The sequence below is a fragment of the Oryza brachyantha genome, chromosome 1 (genome assembly GCF_000231095.2).
Source record: "Oryza brachyantha chromosome 1, ObraRS2, whole genome shotgun sequence".
In the NCBI taxonomy this organism is placed as follows: domain Eukaryota; kingdom Viridiplantae; phylum Streptophyta; class Magnoliopsida; order Poales; family Poaceae; genus Oryza; species Oryza brachyantha.
In genome coordinates, this window is record NC_023163.2 from 26,255,751 (window position 1) to 26,275,333 (window position 19,583).

General features: G+C 39.3%; 2 protein-coding genes across 2 annotated transcripts; both read right to left on the reverse strand.

The window, feature by feature from the left end:
* Nucleotides 1-2,454: 2,454 nt before the first annotated feature.
* LOC102718515 (putative leucine-rich repeat receptor-like protein kinase At2g19210) lies at nt 2,455-10,149 on the reverse strand. The gene is made up of 13 exons (XM_015834738.2): nt 10,038-10,149; nt 7,262-7,829; nt 6,257-6,747; nt 5,951-6,092; nt 5,783-5,854; nt 5,638-5,703; nt 5,479-5,559; nt 4,695-4,837; nt 4,063-4,298; nt 3,736-3,865; nt 3,380-3,439; nt 3,111-3,297; nt 2,455-2,999 (listed from the first exon to the last, which is right to left on the reverse strand). The coding sequence occupies exons 1-13, from the start codon at nt 10,147-10,149 to the stop codon at nt 2,525-2,527; spliced, it is 2,763 nt and encodes a 920-aa protein (XP_015690224.1). The 3' UTR covers nt 2,455-2,524.
* A 2,919-nt stretch (nt 10,150-13,068) lies between these two features.
* LOC102718798 (senescence-induced receptor-like serine/threonine-protein kinase) lies at nt 13,069-19,098 on the reverse strand. Its single transcript, XM_006646356.2, has 12 exons — nt 18,990-19,098; nt 18,065-18,632; nt 17,465-17,958; nt 16,914-17,055; nt 16,590-16,661; nt 16,436-16,501; nt 16,281-16,361; nt 15,694-15,845; nt 15,354-15,589; nt 15,105-15,234; nt 13,984-14,043; nt 13,069-13,897 (listed from the first exon to the last, which is right to left on the reverse strand). The coding sequence occupies exons 1-12, from the start codon at nt 19,090-19,092 to the stop codon at nt 13,221-13,223; spliced, it is 2,781 nt and encodes a 926-aa protein (XP_006646419.1). The 5' UTR covers nt 19,093-19,098; the 3' UTR covers nt 13,069-13,220.
* Nucleotides 19,099-19,583: the final 485 nt, after the last annotated feature.

Sequence of the window (19,583 nt, forward strand, 5' to 3'; positions counted from 1 at the left end):
CAAACAAAACTGAAACTAACTATATGCATATTCATAATTGTTTTTGTTATTTTTGCTACAACTTGTAGAAGTTGAATTTAAACTTGCATGTTGGTGGAGTGATATAACTCATATTAAACTATCTTGTTAAATTTTTTTATGACTATTTAGATGACATGCAAGTAACAGGTGTACCTACACCCGTATGCTAAAAAAAACTATTTCCCCTGGGCCAACTGATAAACCTAAAGATGACTTTTCACATGATAAATGGTCAAATATCCCATTGCAGCCCAAAATGTCAATATAGCAGAAATCCCCAATGACGACCCCATGCAACACAAAAAAAACATATTTTGCCGCGATGGCCGAAGGCCGGTCACCCAAGTTTCATTAAGAGCAAAATAGAAGAGTATACAAATCCCGGGAAACCTAGTTACAAAGAGGAACTGGGAGAAGAAGCAGCTGTTAAAACACAGCTGACAGAAGAAAAAAAAGAAACAAAACACAGTGCCGCCCTCTAGCCGATCCCTTCCGGCACTCAGAAGAAAACCGCCGCCACCCAGATTGCATCTAGGAGATTTGTCCGACTGGTTTGATTGGAAATCCTAACATCACCGAGGTGTCGAAATTGGCCCTGTAGCATTTCCAAAAAGGCTTCCTGTCCATCCTTTGACCATCCTCAAGATTCGCCTACTGTATGGATACGGCAGTCTTTCATCATGCTGTTTACATAGTGACAAGTGATTTGAAGGTCCCTAGTAACATTCGTCGGTACCAACAAGAAGTTTCAACATGAAAATGGCAAGGACATAGGCCCGTTGGCACTGAGATAGGAGGGTCAGCGTCAACCGGCTTAAGCGCTGGCACAATGCCACGTCAACGGGCCAGGGGCTACGGTTCCATGCTGGCACCAAGGTCAGCGGCAAGTCGGTGGCGTTGAAGATCCAAAACTTACGCTCACTCCAAAACTTAAATCATAGGTTTCTTCTTGAAGTTTTGACGCCGTTACCTAGCTAGAAAAGAGGCCCCCCCCGTCACTGCTATAGCCATCATTGGGGAGTCGACGTGACCGTCACTAATCACTTGGATGACTCTCTGCAATGTAGCAAGTAGCAACTCCCATCCAACAATTGTGCGTATAAAATGTCTTGCAGGAGAAAAGTTGAACTTAATAAGAAAATTTAAGTTTCTTGAAGACAACTTAGTTAGAAAAGTCAGCTTAATAAGCAAATACAATATTTGGTGGCAAAGATTAAAGACGAAATTAAATTGTGAAACTTATGTGGAATGAAAGACGTCGTGAGAAACTGAGAATCATACCCTAGAGTTTACGAAAGGGTTGACCCTCCATGAAAGCGGATAGTTTTTCATCTGCTCCAACCAAAAACGAATATGGGTATATTGTTCGGATAGTTCTGAATACCGATATGGATATTGATAATTTTCTCTGTATATGGATAAAATTATGGTATAGCAGGAAAAATTACACAATTCCTTACATATATTCAGATGAAAGGCTGGACGAAGGAAGACAGAGGAGGTGGTGAACAAGCACCAAACAAGGAAGTTGGGCCGGCAGCCATATCTTCCCTTCAATTTCAATATTGGGCGGGATGACCGACTAGCCTGACTAGTCTCGGCCTGCGGAGTCACTCCTGGGCTCTTCGCATCGTCCCTCCCGGGGGGTGGGTGCGGCACATTGATAGCTTAGCTGCGCCGCCGAGGCGGGGGACGAGGAGTCGGCGGCGGGCTTGGTGCGTGTCCGGCAACCAGGTCGCCTTTCCCCGTTATTAAGCTAGTGGTGTCTGTTGTGCTAGACTGCTAGTCGATCGGAAAGGGAAGCCGCTTCACCGGCTGGCTGCTACGGCAATACGGCACAGCATCCGAATCGGCGGTCCGTTTGCTCCGCACTCCCAGCTCCCCGAGTCTCCTACAAGGGTACAACAGAGTCCGGAGTGGGGCTTCCAGGCTGGGGCGGAGGAATCGCCGCAGCTGGTGGTGGGGACGACGGGCGTGGAGCGATGGTCGGCGGGCAGGGGCAGGGGCAGGCACCAGCCTTCCTGGCGTGGCAACCACCGGAGCTGTAGGTTAGGTATGACTCTACCGTCTTTCCGTTCACCGGTTACTCATCTCATCTTTATGTGTTTGTGTAGCGTAGCCATCTTAATCCTGTTTTTTTTTCCCTCCTTGGTTACTGCCGCATGGTGACCCAATTCACTGTAGTAGCACATTGTTTTATTTCGTGATAGAATGGAAATCGCATGACAGAAGGACAAATATTTAATTCCACAAAATTTGCAGAAAAATTAGAGAACCGAAAGACACAATATCGTTTTAGGATGGTTTGGAACTTATTACAACTAGGAGTAGGGTGCCGATTATGGACACCAACTTATTCGACAAGACGACAACAAGAAAGGAAGTGGCAAAGGAAGTCAACATATGCATGCCAACTGCCTAAAAGCGATGTCATTGTTATGCAAACTACCAAACCTCTCCAATCTCCAAGCATATGCAACAATAACTTATTAAGCATTTCCTCTCACCTTCCGGAAGGGGAGCTTAATTCTGTGACCCCACTTGAGGTACCCTCATTGCTTTCTGTTGAAACTCCGGAAATCAGCAGCTGAAACTGCCTTGCTATGTCAGCGTCCATGGCGTCCTTCTGTTTGTAGGATCCGGACTTCAGTTGCTTTTCACCTGTACCTGCCGGTAGGCACTCTTTGAGCTTGATAACAACGTCGGTCATGCTCGGCCTATCAATGGATGCACTTTCCACACAGTTCATGGCAAGGTCTATGACATTCTGTAGGGAAGTGGCATCATATTGATGCATCAGTCTACTGTCCACAGCATCATGAATGCTTCCTTTAGCAATCTTTTGGCGCACCCAGTTTGGTAGGTGCATAGGTTCTGGATCCACTAACACTGAAGGTTGGCCGGTAATGATCTCCAAGAGGACAATGCCGAAGCTGTAGACATCTGCTTTCACAGTAAGTTGGAAAGTAGCATTGTACCTGAGATGTAAGAACAGTATTAAAGTCAACTTCTTTTTAACATGCATTACTCACTTGACTCGAACCAGAGAAGTGCATTAAACTAATATCAGTCAGTTAAGGATAACTCACTCAGGGTCAAGGTAGCCAACAGTACCAGCAGCAACAGTTGATATGTGTGTGTGAGTGGGACTGTAAGATCGTGAAAGACCAAAGTCAGCTATCATGGCCACAAGATTCTCATCCAGTAGGATGTTTGCAGTTTTTACATCTCTGTGGACTATTGCCGGGGTGCATGATTCATGTAGATACTCCAGTCCTGCAGCGCATCAAGGTTTATATGTTTGTCAACATCTATGCTATTTAGTAGTTTCTAAAGGAGGTACAAAATAAAAGTGGACCTTGTGCTGCATCAAGTGCAATGTGAAGTCGCTCTTCCCAGCTCAAACTACAGTCTTGTCCTGTTTCAGTGTGCAGCAAATTGACGCTCACAAGTATTATTTGGTCATGCAACATGTATAGTAATATAGATTACTATCTCCATTCTACAATATAAGACTTCTAGCGTTGCCTAAATTTATATAAGTGCTAATGAATTTAAACATATACATATATATAATATACATTAATATATAGATAAATCCAGATATAGCCAAAACGTCTTACATAATGGAACGAAGGTAATAGGTATAGGTATTATCTCTAGAATTTTGTCACTTTTATGAACAATATTAAATTTACTGTATTGAATACAAACCTCCTCTTAGAACTTCGTATAGGTTCCCTCTAGGCATGAAATAATATACAAGGGCAAGGCATTTCTTGTTTTGGCAATATCCCAATAAGGTGACAAGATTCTTGTGATGAACTTTTGACAAGGTTTGCACCTGAAACATCAGCAGATATCATAGTAACAAGGCTTTCGTGGAAGCAGTAAAAATAATATTCATCAAAATAATGTATGGAGCTATGACTTCTAGATATCACTAGCATCTAGCAAATTGATTTTAAATGAAGACCGCAGATAACTTTACACTCTAGAGGGGAATGATCTGAATCTGATTTAAGTAGTGTCATAGTTCACCTCAGGGAGAAAGTCCTTTGATAGTGCTATAGATGTGTCCCTAAGCACCTTAACTGCCACTTCCTCTCCGTTCTCTAATATACCATGATAAACCATACCAAATCCTCCTTTTCCAATGATCGACTGGAAGTTATTAGTTATAGTCTTCAACTCTGTATATTTGAATCTTCTGATGTCAATATGCAGGGGAATTTCCTCTTCATTCATATTGTCATCGTTATCTTCTTTTGATTTCCCTGCAAAATCCCAACTCATTTACACCAAATAGGTGACCACATTTTGCAATCTATACTCCTTTAGAAGATCTTTTGCAATTTATATACTCCTTTAAAAGAAGGTAATGGTGGTGGTAGTGAATCTGATATCCCCACCTACTCCTATCGTTAATTTTGTAAATTTTCCCCTTAAGCTTTTTAACATGAGGAAGCAATCAACACTAAATGGATAGTCACATATAAAATTAAATTAAGGTGAATATTCTTTATAGCAAAAAATGGGTAATACATTTCGGGCAAAATATACTTTTATTCATTTTAGGAAATATTATAATATATATATTTTTTATCCATAGCAAAGCACGAACATTCAACTAGTGATTAAAAATGACTTCAGAGATTAGTGTTCTGTTTTACCTTTCCAACATAACTTCCAGAGGATGCACAGCACTACTAGGATGGATACCACAAGAACTATCACACTGATGAGCAAAATATGTGTCTTCTTGTTTCCACAGTAGCTACCTCTGACTTGGGAGCAAATGGGATTGCCTTCTAGTCTAGTGACCCATTTTTACAGCCGAATAGAAATGAACAAAATCAGCTAAAAAAGCAGAACAGTAAAACGCATGAAGGGTAGCTTAGAAATATCTGTCTATTATTATGGTCTGTACCTGTTGCTTCTAAAATGAACAGCCTTCTTATAGTATTGAGTGTCATTTCTAGAAAAAACTAAATGGTTTGTAAATCGTACTCCCTCTGTTTTATAATGTAAGATGCTTGAATTTTTTGGTTGCAATGTTTGACCTTTTGTCTTATTCAAAAAATTATGAAAATATCATTTATTTTGCTTGTGACTTACTTTATTATCAAAAGAACTTTAAGCATGACTTGTCATTTTTTATATTTGTACTAAATTTTTGAATAAGACGAATGGTCAAACGTTATAACTAAAAAAGTCAAACATCTTACATTATGAAACGCAGGTAGTATATAGTTACTATAGGTTCACTATGTCTCTCAAGTAGAAAAATTATGTAGTTCAGAAATCATATGTTTTGCTTTATATGTTAAACTTTAAGGTGTTGTATCCCCAATCTGTGACGGTCAACCTTCTGTTGAGCTTTTGCCTTTTCAACAGTTATTTTTATCTTGTCTTTTCTTCAATTTGATATGAACCATGTAAGAGAAAATGTCAAACCTTAACTCCAGTAAACCAGCTTTAAATCTTCCAAGAATAGAGTAAGGGATTGGTCCATGGAGCTTGTTATTCGACAAGTCACTGAAAAAAGACACTTCAAATCACTCGTTTGAATTAAATACCATCCACTAAAGACCTGACCCATTGGCGTAGACTTACAGAACTTTGAGGGAATTTACTCGATAGTCTGGAATGGTGCCCGTTAGGTTGTTGTGCGATAAATCCCTAAATATCTTGAGATGCTTAGGACCACATTGATGTCCACTTAATTTCATTTAATTCGTGTATGGTAGACAGCACTTACAAAATCTCCAGTGATGACATGTTCATGAATGATATTGCTAACTCTCCTTGCAGCCCGCTGTTAGATAGATATCTGCGTAACAATTCGATTTAACATAGTAGCAGTTTTCATCAGAAAATTATTTTGAAGACCATAACATTAGAAGTAAATGAAATATCATGTTACTACATTTTAACAATCCTTGGGTTCTGGTCACCGTTAGGGTAGGTGCAATTCAGACCTTCCCAGATGTACTCTCTTGGTGAACATGGATCCCCGTTCCAGTTTCGTGTTACCTTGTACTTCTCTTTGACCAATTTCATGGATTCAACTAAGCAAATGTTACAAACAACACAGAATAGGTGTCAATATATGCTTCAGTTGACTTGGTCTCAGGAGGATGATATATATTAATTAATAGTGGTGAGTTTACTGTATGTCATGCAACAAGTTCCTTACAAATTCATAGTAACCGTAAAGCCAGTTTTTGCGTACCATCGCTGGAAGCAGTGGTTACGTTCATCTGGACACGGGAATACACCTCATAGGCGTTAATAAGAGGCGGCAGCTGTGAGTTTGGGGTACTACGAAGCTGAAAATATGCCCTTCTGCCTTTGTGCAAGAACCAGTTACGGAACATGGAGCTTAGGAATGCCGGTGGGGTGAAGTTGGAGAACAGCGGTTGCTGTTCATCAACATTGTATATGTCAAAAGTTCTCCTTGAACCATTATTCCCGAGTTCAAGAAAGTGAAAGACTGGAAGAAGCTCTAGTTCTGTCGTGAGATAGTGACTGGAGCGAACGGTGATGTTGAGCCAAGAGTATCTGTCTATTATGGTTGAAGCATTTCCCAGGATGGCTGGAGGAAGCCCGAAGATGTCAATGTTGGGAAGTGCGGTCACATTGATAATGTTACTCATATTAGACCATGGATAGGAGTAGTTGGCCCAGCTCTGCCAGAATCGGTCATAAGGATCTGTTGGAAATCTGACCATGACAATGAAGATTAGGACAAAAGGAAGAAAATAATGCACATGTAAATATCATGCTTTCAACATTGTCACCGCTGTCGTTTCTGGCTTATGATTGTATCGATGGATTCAGCTATAACAGGATGCCCGGACAATTCAAGGTTTGTAGGTCAAAGTATGTGCCACTTCTGTTCTTTTACTTGATGTCTTGCAAATTTGCACCGTCAATATTTCTAATATTTGATTGCAACTATGTTTATGTAGATATATTATATAAAAATCATGTCAAAAAAATTTATTATTGGAAATCTTTTCATGGCACTGTATTTTATTAGTACTTTTATATTTGAATGGCCAATTGCATATCTAATACTCTAAAGAAAGTAAAACAGAGGCAAAGGTAGCAATTTGTAAATGTGATATCCTACGACAGACTTTGCATGATTTGCATTATTTGTTTATTTTGATATCTGACAGTAATCTACCACGATGCCTGTTCGACTGTTCAAAACTGCAGTTTTCGATCTCACCTTGTGATCAGTTCATCCACCGATCCAAATCTTAACCGAGAAAAAGAACTGACGGACGTGGAAACGTTCACAAAGGGATACATTGTGTCTTGCAAGGGCCTCAAGTCCAGCGTCGACATGAATGGTATGCCGGACTCCAGGTTTATGAGACAGACATGTATGCTGGTGTCCGGAGCGACCGTGATCGCCTCTTTCCAGACCGTGTTTGATGGGTTCCAGTTCGTCAAGTTCACTTCCGTCCAGAAGTTGACGCCGATGTGGAGTCCAAACAGAAACGGCGAACCATTCTTCGACGAGTTGAGCTCGTCGTAATTTCCGTAAGTGAAGGTGGCTCTGATGAGATACTTCTTGCCACTGTCGGTTGGTAATGTATAACAGTTCCGTTGGCCATCAGGGAAGCTTCTCAGGGTTTGTTCTTGCTTGTTTGCAGCATCTTTCATGTGCTCTGCCCGAATACTGAAGTTCTTGCCGCCCTCGACGTATCTTTCGTCAGAATCATATGTCAGATTCGTTTTCTCGTCGACATAGTCACTGCTGTTTGTATATCCGCAGTCGATGCTTACAAACCCTGCATCAGAAAACCTGTAAGAGAGCTCTGCTTGACGCTTTCGTTGTTTGTTGATAATTGGATGGAGGTTTTTGGGGAACTTGTTTGGTTTTGAGTCAATTTATGCCATACCAAAATTTTGGCAACTTTAATAGCATCATATTGTTGTTTGGTCCTACAATAGTTCAAATTATATACTACCAATTTACCAAACTTTTGGTGGGGTAAGCTTCAGACTAAAAAAAAAAGCCCTTAGGTTCAAAGACACTGAAGTTGGCTTTGCTGTGAGAAGAAAGCTGTGCAGCCATGCAAGATCTTTTTTCCTGGAGCTGGTGGAGCGTTGTCCAGTGTTCATTGGTTCACCTGGCTGTGTTTTTTTTATAAAAGATTATCCGATACTTCCGATAGCTATGCAATAATATGAACGAGGAAATTAACTATTACAAAATTCAAAATCTACTTAAAAAGATGAGAAGATAAATTTTTATATAAACCTTACAAAAATATATCATTTAGCAGTTAAGGAGATGCGTGCAAAAAGCCAAGAAAAAAAGTTAAGGGGAAACACAAACTTTCTTGATGAAAGACAAAAGATTTTAATTTTTTATGATAGCCTTTTAATGGTATAAACGATAGAATTAACTATTATAAAGTTAAAATTTTACTTTAGAAAATTAAGATAATAAACTTAAAACATATCGTTGAGCAAATCCGGAACCGTGCGATAAAAAACAAGGAAAAACTAAGAATACTCTAAGATAGAAGAATGCAGGCTAAATGCCTACACAAACATGACTATGACGTTAAAGACGCCTCACTAGTGTGGGGCCACTGAATATTTTTTTCTTCAATTATATACTCCATCTATTAAAAATAAAATAGATGATGTATTTTGTTTGTTAAGACAAGAATTTATCAACAATTACTCTACTATGCCATAGTTTTTATGATACAAAATTGTTCTGGTTATATTCCATATACAAAATTGCATATTTATGATTATATTTTGTATCACAAAAACAATACATGAGTACACAATTGTTAGTAAAAGCTTTCTCTTAACGAAAAACATGTCTATTTTTTGTGGCAAGAGAGTAAAAATGTACCTGCTTGCACACGTTAGTGAGTATCCTCTCTTGATAGCATTAAAAAGAAGTATATTCCTGTGGACACACTTACGGGGCACAAGTAACACACGATTTTCACTCTCATCTTCTCGCTTCTGTTTTTTTAATTTTAAATTTAGAGTTTATTTAGAGGGAGGGTTCACCGTAGTTTATTTTACTGTCTTCGCTTTTAGATAACTAAGAATACGTATATAACAGTTTTATTAGAAATTATTTTGTTATTTGCAAATGTGCCAATTAGTTTTTCTATGAAAAAACCAAACAATCACACCCAAATTTCTATTGAAAATACATCTGCATGTTTACACTATGTATAGACGCCAATATTGAACGCTAGTAGGTTCATCTATGCACATACGACTCAATTGTCACATTTTAGTTTCCAATACAAAAGATTTTTTTTGAAAGATATATAATGTATTTTCTTGATATCTGACTTAGAGCAAGTATAATAAGTAAACTACAAGTTGACTATGATCTGATGTTGAGGAAAAGAGAGAATAAAAAAGAAATAAGGTTGGTTCATATGTCAAAGCTAGCTATATACATACTCCAAAAAATGCTTTAAATACAAAGGTGAGAGGAAACGATATGAGATGAAAATTATATTCAACCCTATAGCAAAGTAGCCAACCTATTATATATGTTGGCTTTAAGATAAGTTTATAGCCAGTAAGTTATCTTTAGTATTAGGGTATATTCAATTTGCCACCAGAATTAACCATTCCAAATATTAGCATTGCCAAAAATGTTGGTACGTAATAGACTAAACTAACCTTACCATCATAACATTATCAATATTTGGTAATCCTAGAAAGTTCCACTCACAAAACTATGCCAAAATTTGGTAAGTTATCAAACTAAATACAACCTATATATCCTAAGCTTGTCAAAATTTTGGCAATGCCAAACTTTGAATTTGTCACTAGATGGTAAGGTTTATTTGGGAAATAAACTGAACATGCCCCTTAAACTTGCTCTTAGTGTGTTTGTAACAAATAGCTTACCCGCAATTCCAACACACGAAAGAAATGTAAACAGTACAGGAAAGCAAAAGGGTGTGATAAAAATAGATCTGTTGAAGCAGCGACGTGGAGCTTACCAGCGGGACTCTGGGCATGGACCTGAATCATCGAGGCAGCCAGAAGCATTTGAAAGGCCAAGAGCCCCAAACGAGCTCCTGTACTCGTCAGATAACCGTAAACGATAGCCATGATCTTACTGTTGCAGGTTTCAGAACGGCTCTGACAAAAGCGCCATTTGCACGAAGTGTTACTGCGGACGAGTCTTTTTGTAGCCCAGCAAAAACACTATATATATCATCATCATTTCGTCTAATTTGACACGGCTGTGGTTATTAATTTTTTGAAGGGAGGCTTTGGTTATTAATAATCGTGAAATAGGCGCAATTGTGTAACCTGCATATACATAATTTATACATGTCTAATAATGCATCGATGAGAAGAGAGAAGAGTTCAATTTATCTGAACATGTCCTTGGGATTAGCTAGCTCCATGACGTTACTACTTACTGCTGCAAAATCATTAGTTTGTTGCTGGTTTTGCTAGCCTGATATGACATCAGTCGAAGTATCCAGCTACTGTGGGTCTAAATTGTCTGGTTGAATAATGCATTTACAAGTTCAGTAGTCAACTCGATAAGAAAATTTCTAAGCTCGCTTGCGAATCTTATAGGAAAATGTCAAGTTAACTAGGGAACTTTTACAAGAAAGTGTCAACTTTATTAGAAAAATTCATCCAAAATATATATTTTTTGCAGGCTAAAATCCTGAAAGGAATATTGTTCCGTGAATAACTTGTGCTTCGTCACTATCCTTCTGTAGCAATGATGCAATCTCACTTTTTTTCTAGAACTTTTGAAGTTGGTAAGCATCTAAGTCAACTAATTATAAGGATTTTACTACATAACTACGGTTACTGTTAGGACCTCACAGACCTGTACGATTAAAAATAAACTAATAACCGTATCCAACTGTTTTTTTCTTAAACCAAATGGAGTGATTATATTTTTCTAAAGAGACGTGGTTGCGTGCTTCGACCAATGTAGGAAATCGAATAGAGAACGCCGTTTGAATTGGTAGTGATGGAAAGGGTCATTTTGAGGTTAGGGTTGATTAACCAAGCAGAAGTGGGCCGTCAGTTCTGATTGATCCTTTGAATATTCAGCCGGACCCGTTCGCTTTTGTATGTTGGGCTGGACGCCTAACCAACGTGCTTTGGCAGCTTAGGCGGCCCATGAGTTTCTTCAGTGCCGCTAGTGGTCCGGCACCTCGACCGAGGCCCACAGGCCACAGGCCACGCCCTTTTCTTGGAATTTTTTTAATTCTATACTACCAATATATAGATGGCCATATGGCCCGAGGCCGAAGGCCCAACCCATAGCATGGCCATTTGGTCTGGCCCGAGCACAGCCCAGCACGACGATGATCGGGGTCGGGCCAACCTAGCCCAACCGTTGGGCCGTGCCTAGGCCACTGCCTTGGCACGTGGGCCAGCCCAACACGGCCCGATAGAAAAGAAAAATTAAAGGAATTAAAATAGACTTAATTTAGTTATATAAGGCCTAGCCCAATATAGGAGGTATAAAAAATAGATTTATTTTAGCTATAAAAGACACAACCAAAAAAGGGACGAAAAATAAATTTATTTACGCAGCCCAAAGAGGTAAGGGAGGAATTGTAGATTTATTTACGCTTCGGTCCATTGTGCTTCCAGGCCGACCCGCTTATTGGTCTGTGCCTAGGCGATCAGTGTAGCTCGTGGGCCGACATGGCACGGCCCGGTGTGGTTATTAGACCGTGCCAGCCCGATAGAGTAGGCACGGGCACGACCGTGCTTGGGCTGTGTCGTATCGAGCGGGCCGCATGGCCACCTATAACTACCAACGCCAGCCAATTACTAAACAAGAAATCAGATGTGTCATTTTTGGATCAAATTGCCCTTAGCACATGCCAAGAGCGCAGTAAACAACAAATGGACAATATGGTCTAATTTTTTTTAAAAAAATACACCAAAAGGGTATGGAGTGGCATATTTTTAATAGTTCTGAAATTATAATAACATCCTTATAATTAGTTGAATTATAACGGTATATATCAAAACTATCAAATTTATAATGGTATGAATCTAATTAATCCTATTTTCAAACACAACTCTATTTTTTTAAAAAAGTTTAATAGTATGAAATAAACAAATTATCCCTTTCTTGTGTTCTTTTGCATCCGGTCCCTTCTTTCCCTAGGTCGTCGTACGTTTCACCCCCTCTTGGGGGTGGAGAAAAATGGTACGTACTATATGTCACCCTAAAACTTTGAATTTTTATATACGTATTTTTAACGATTTAAAAACCAAAACTAGAAAATAAATTTTAATAAAAATTCCTAAATTAATTATAAACTTAAGTTAAAAATTTAAATTTTATCTATAAGTATAAACAAAGACGAAAAGATGGGTCAGAATTATTCGGTATTTGCAAAAGATAACAAAAAATAGTAAAATAACGTAACTATATGCCTATTAAAGCGATGGTCTAAGAATTAATACATGCGGGTACAAAGTTTTACTACAAAACTGGTTCGCTGCCCTGCGGTTTGTCTCCGCTGCAGCAACGGGGTCTGGGCCTGGAAGGCGGCGGCGTCGGCGGCGACGACGACCATGCACCTGGCGGCGGAGCTGGGGACGGGGGACTGGGGAGTGTGGCAGCAGCGCCTGCCCACGCGACGGCAATGGTGCGTATTACACTCATAACGTCGTTTACGCTTACTGCATTCACCCGTTCGTTCGTTCGTCCCCTTTCGAGATTTGGCGTCCAGGTTATTATGCGATGTTTATATCGTGAGTCGAGTCTAGGTTTTCAATGTATAGAATAGTCAAGCAACTAAACTATTGAACAAGTGGTAAGGATCAGATCTTGAATTTTTCATGGCTTCGATAAAAGGGAAATTGCATGGGTAGTTGAAAGGCAGACTCAATTTTTAGCTGCAAACACAATTTGATTGTATTCTCCATAGTGAGGTATAGGAGGATTATATAGGGAAGCACGAGTGCTTCCCCTTTTATTTGGAAAATAAAATGAGATATACAGGTTGTTCTTCAGATTACTTTGCTACCGAAGGTGCCGCTTTGAGATTTAGATTGGTCTAGTGTCCCAAATGGCTTCAACAAAAAATGTTTAAATCCAAAACACACATCCACTGTTAAACAACAACGACATGGCCCAAGCAAATGATCAAACCATCTCCTACTAGTACAAATAGCATTTCCTTTTACCGTCCAGAAATGTGGCTTATTTCTGACACCCCACCGGTGTAACCGGACTGAAAGGAGCTGCCCTCGTAGCTTGTTGTGGTAGCTCCAGAAATCATCAACTGGAACTGCCTTGGAATCTCCGCATCCATGATGTTCTTCTTTCGAGGGGTTGAAGTCGCCGATTGTCTCTCGGTTGAAGCCGGCAAGCACACCTTAAGCACAGAAACAACCTCGGTCATGCTTGGCCTATCAATTGATGCGTTCTCGAGGCAATTCATGGCTAGGTCTATCACAGTCTGTAGGTGAGAGGCATCATACTGATCCAACAACTTCTTGTCCACCACATCATGAATGCTTCCCTTAGCAATCTTTTGCCTCACCCAGTTTGGCAGGTGGATGGTTTGAGGGTCCATGAATACCGGGGGTTGACCAGTGACAATCTCCAATAGGACAACTCCGAAACTGTAAACGTCTGTCTTGACAGTAAGCTGGAAAGTAGCATGGTACTCAGGGTCAAGGTAGCCAAGAGTGCCAGCAGCAACGGTAGATATATGCGTGTGAGCAGCATTAAATGCCCGTGAAAGCCCAAAATCAGATATCTTGGCCACCAGATTCTTGTCCAAAAGGATGTTTGGTGTCTTCACATCTCTGTGAACTATTGATGGGGTGCATGATTCATGTAGGTACTCGAGTCCTATAATCCATTGAAACTCATGTTTTAAACACAGCATGTACACACATATGCACTAAAAAGATGGATGTGTATTTCAAAATGTAGACCTTGTGCAGCATCAAGGGCAATGTGAAGTCGCTCTTCCCAATTCAAACTACTGTCATATCCTGCATCGAAGTGTGACAAATTAATAGCACTGTGGAAGTCCATTCAATATGTGCATGGTAACATAAATAACTTTTTGTCTTTTGGAAAATTTGAAGATATCAAGGATGAATATATATTTTTAAAAAAAGGAACAACAGTTGGGTGTAATAAAAGTTCATGTATATATTTTTATGTTGTATAAGCAGACACTGTGAACTTTAAAAGGAAACGACTTTCCTTCACTTTGATAGAGCACCTATAAATTTCAACATACTGAGGGACAATTGAATAATTGATCATCTAATGAAGTATCTTTGAATTTGTCCGCTACTCGGGTTGTTGTTTAATTCCTCAATGCTGCTAAGATATGTACAATTTTACAATTTATGGCTATTGTGAATAGAAGAACCTGTAGCTTGAAGAATACAACACCTCACGATTGCCTTTTTATTAGTCAACTGTCTATCTATAGTATTAGCTTGTACTGATAACTGTCTAGGCAGCCAAACCTTAACAGCATTCTATGCTCACCTCCTTGCCGCACATCCAATTTTAATGGAATTAGCAGAAGGTGGTCTCTCATTACATTCTAAGACAGGAAAATCTCGTTTACTAATTCGCTATATTTATGACCATACAATGGCAGTGATTGGCTTGTCGATTGTGACATGAACAACTGACACTGGATTTCAATTCCTAACTAGTTCTTTTGCAGAGTTTTTCCTTTTTCCCAGTGTCGAATCAACTTTAACTGATTATGCCGTTAAGATTCATGAGCTAGACACTTAATAATTTATTGATGAAAATTTGAAAATTACCTTGTTCCCAGTAATTAGTAAAAGCTATTTATGCCTATGAGTTGCTCCCCATTTTAAACCCTTAATTGACCCACTTCTTCTCTATTGGAAGTTATTTCAGGTTTGAAGGATTCAGTTTTGTCGAGTCAGAGGTAGAAAATTAAAATAAATATTGTTGGCCATAACAATATGAAATTTGTACCCATATTACTTAACTACTTAAGTCAGTTGTACTTGATAGAATTTTTTTCTTAAAAAAATGTAAAGAGGTAAAAAGTGAAAACCTCCTCTTAAGAGCTGTTGAAGATTTCCTCTAGGCATGAAATCATAAACAAGTGCAAGACACTTCTTATTTTGGCAATATCCTACCAAAGCGACAAGATTCTTGTGGTGCACTTTTGACAAGGTTTGCACCTGCAGCAGAGATATCATTTTTAAACAATGTAGAGCTGAAGTCAGATTTATCTCTTACCTGATCTACTTTACATTGAAGTAAACAGAGCTTTGTCCTAATTAGTGTTGATGTATAATACCTCGGGAAGAAAGTCTTTTGACTCTGCTATTGATGTCTCCACAAGCACTTTAACAGCTACTTCATCGTTATTTTCCAGTATGCCATGATAAACAGTGCCAAAACCTCCCTTTCCAATGACTGATTGGAAATTGTTAGTTATTAGCCTTAGCTGTGCGTATGTAAACCGTCTGATGTCGATATGTAATGGAGTTTCCTCTTCATATATAGAATAATCTTCTTGTACTCCTGATTTCCCTACAAAGTCTCAGTTTTTATTTACATGAAAGTACATCTACTACTAATCTACCCCAAACAAGCAATAATTCAAAAGGAATTTAGAGATTAATGTTTCGTTTCACCTTTCCAGCAGAACCTCCAGAGGATACACACTAGTACTAGGAGTAGGATGAATACCACAGGAACTATCACGGCAATGAGCACGGTAGGTGTACTGTTCTTATTTCCACAGTACCTATCTTTGACTTTTGAGCATATGGGATTGCCTTCTAGTCTAAAATACCATTAGTCAATTTATTAGTTAGTCAGATAAAATCGAATAGAATCATCTTGGGAAAAACATTTAGCTATGGCAGCCTTTTCAAATCATGATCATAATATGCTTCTGAATTCTAGTACTTCTGGGAAATTTTTAATTTAAAGAGAACAACTATGACATGGTATCTAAAGCATATGCATTTGCTAATAGGTTATTTTGTCCGTGTTTAGTTGAAAATCATTTAGATGCTAGAGCATTTATAGTAGAGGATACTGCGTGTAAATTAGCTTATCAATTGTTTTTTAATGATGCGGGCACGTTGTTTATGAACCTAAATTGACTGATATGTTCTATGATAACCAGTATTGGTTTTGGTCTTGTCCTTTCGGCTATATTTTTTGTAGTTTTTATATGTCAAGTGAGGAGCCATGCAAGGGAGTGTTCCAAAACCTTAATTCAAGCTGACCGGCCTTAACCCTTTGAAGAATAGAATTTGCGATTGGTCCATCGAGCTGGTTATTTCTCAAGTCACTGAAAACAGTAGTTAAGTGACTCATTCATCTAAAAATATATATCATCAGCTAAATATTTAATCAGAAACTTACAGCACTCGGAGTGAGTTGAGTTGATATTCTGGAATCTCACCCGTCAAGTTGTTATTTGATAAATCCCTATAAATGTTTTGGTGTTCAGTGTACACAACAATGTCCAAATAATGTCATTTAGCTCTCTGGATGCTATGTGGTAGGCAACACTTACAAGTGCTCCAGTGATTCCATTTTCATGAACGATAAATGCAATCCACCTATTAATCCACTGGTAGACAGATCACTGCAAACAAACACATCTCGATACAAATCAGACTAATTTGGTCATGGCATCTTAAGGCAATAATACATGTGACTTGGCATCCCTGTAACACTATATTTAAAGATAAAAATGTATTCGGCCGACCCGGCAAAAATAAAGATAAAAATGTATTTAGTGCGAAATGTATTAACTCCAAAGGTTTAAAAACATAATGGCATGCAAGGTTTTGCTTTCAGAATATGTATACAGTTGACAGTTTGGTTATGTACTTACACTCTGATGATCCTTGGATTTTGTTTACCATCAGCGTAGTCACAAGTCAAACCTTTCCAGGAATACTCTATTGGGGAGCATGGATCTCCATTCCAGTTTCTTACTAAATTGTAATACTTCTTGATTTCGTTCATATAATCAACTACATAAACAAAAGGATGAAAGAAATGTGAACAAAATAGATGAGTTGCTATATTTGTTGAGACTGTTCTTTTGCATGATTACTAAATGAGATGGATACTTTCACTTATGAAGTTGCAAAATAATTTCATAATGCAAATGTTCTCTTTGACTTTGTACTAATTCATTTATCTACTGCTCCCTCCATTCCATATTATAAGATTTTTTGGGTTTGTCTAGATTTATCTATATATTAATGTATATATATCTAGATTTATTAGCACACGTATGAATCTAGGTAAAACCAGAAAGTCTTATAATATGGAACTGAGGGAATAATAGTCTTTGGCTCATGAAATTCTATTTGTGGAACAGGTGCTGCCGTGTGCAATGATCGTATGAACCTGCTGTATGTATATTACTGATCATACCGTCGTTGGAGTCAGCTGTGAGGTTGACGATTCGAACAAGCGAGTAGACCTCATAGGCACTGATGAGCGGTGGGATCCCCGAGCTGTTTGTCTTGCGCAGAGTGAAAGTTGTGCGTGACTTGTTCACATACTTGTCCCTCCGGTACATGCTAGTAGCCTGCAAGTAAGGCAGTGAGAAGGCCTCGATCACCAGGTCATCATCACTGTAGATCTCAAACGTCCGTGTTGTGTTAGTTTTTTCTAACTCCGCAAAGTGGAAGATTGGGAGAAGCTGCAGGCTCTCGCCGTTCATGTTGGCACCAGCCCTCACAGTGATATTGAGCCATGAGAAGTTGCTTTGTATGGTGGAGGCCTTCTGGAGCATGGCCAATGGCACCTGGAAGTTGTCATTTCCTGGGACACTGTACACTTTTTGGTTGGTGGTCAGGTTGAGCCAGGGGAATTTGTAGCGTTGGGCTGCCTCCCAGAAACGATCAAGGCTATCAGTTGGATATCTGGATCACCACAGCAACATTAGTGGAGAAACAAGTGACACCGTGAGGGTGGCTATGGTTACAATATACTGATATAGAAACAAAAAAGAAGGATTTTTCATCCCACCTTGTGATGTATTCGTTAACTTCCCCAAATCTTTGTCGCGAGAAAAAGCTGGCTGACACGGAAGAGTTCAGAAATGGGAATATTGCATCATCCATACTTCTCATGTCCAATGTAGATATGAAGGGTGTTCCTGATCCAAAGTTTAGCAGACAGACGGATATGAATTTGTCTGGGGCAATTGTGAGTACCTCTTTATAGATCGTATCTGTTGGATTCCAGTTTGTCAAGTTCACCATCGTCCAGAAGTTGGCGCCGATATGGAGTCCAAAGAGAAACGGAGAACCATTCTCTGACGAGTTGAGACCATCGTAGTTTCCGTAAGAGAACGTTGTTCTGATGAGATACTTCTTACCAGACCTGGATGGTAGCGTATAACAGTTCCGCTGGCCATCAGGAAAGCTTCTCAAAGTTTTTTCTTGTTCATTCGATGCTTCTTTCATGTACTGTGACAAAATATCGTAGCTCTTTCCGCTCTCAACAAACCCGCTGTCGGAAACGTACGTCAAATTTGTATCGGCGTCATTGTAGGTGCTGCTGTTTGTCAATCCGCAGTCGATGCTCAGAAACCCTGCACATGCACACATCCCTGTAAGGAACCGTTTTCTGTAACGAAAGGTATGATTTACTTGATACGGACCGATGCTTAGTTGAAAAGAAGATTGGTATCAGTGTATATTCATGTCGTGTGTTTCAAGTTTAAGGTTCATGCAGAGTCATGATTTAGCTCGATCATGAGCTTGATATTTGGTTGTTAAGTATATGGGAAATATTTTACTAACTGTTTTTTTAAGAAAGTATTTGGGAAGTGTTAGCCCTGAAGTGTTGTGTACTTATGCACAGATTTCTTGAGTTTCATGATGAAGTAATCTGAGCTGTGCAGAGTGCAGTTGCATGGAGTTACAAAGAAGCAGGCTCTGATAATTACCAGAAGGAGAGTAGCCATGGACTTGTGTCGCCGCTACCAGGATGAGCAAGGGCAAGAACCATTCCAGCTTGGTACCTGGCGAGCAGCTGTGGCTGATCACCATTAAACCCTTCTGATTTTTGCAGTGCAGGGGGCCTTTAGCCCTTTACAAATGAAGTGTTCTATGCTTCTATCTGCTACAAATGACTTTATAGCTAGTAGCGCAAACAAAAACAAGTTTAGTACTAATATGTATTGACTTGGCAATGACCATACAGAGGTTATCGGCTCGGGGCCTGCAGCCATCGCCAGAAGAAGCTGTAAACAATTCCCAAAACAAATTTGCAAGTTGCCGTGGAATTTGCATGTCAATGATCTTACTCTATATTTTACGGTTGCCGCGAGATATCGTAATCCTAACCAGTGTGACGACGAAATCGCAACCGGAGAAACCCACCTTTTCTGGTTTATTGATCGCGTGTGCTGAATACAGTTATAGTGTAGCGCTATCGGGCGCATTTGCAAATTGCCAATGGTGGAATACTTTTCCTCCATTTCTTCGTAAGTACGTTACGGTGTGTCGTTTTTCAAAAAAATTATTTAAAAGCTGCTTAA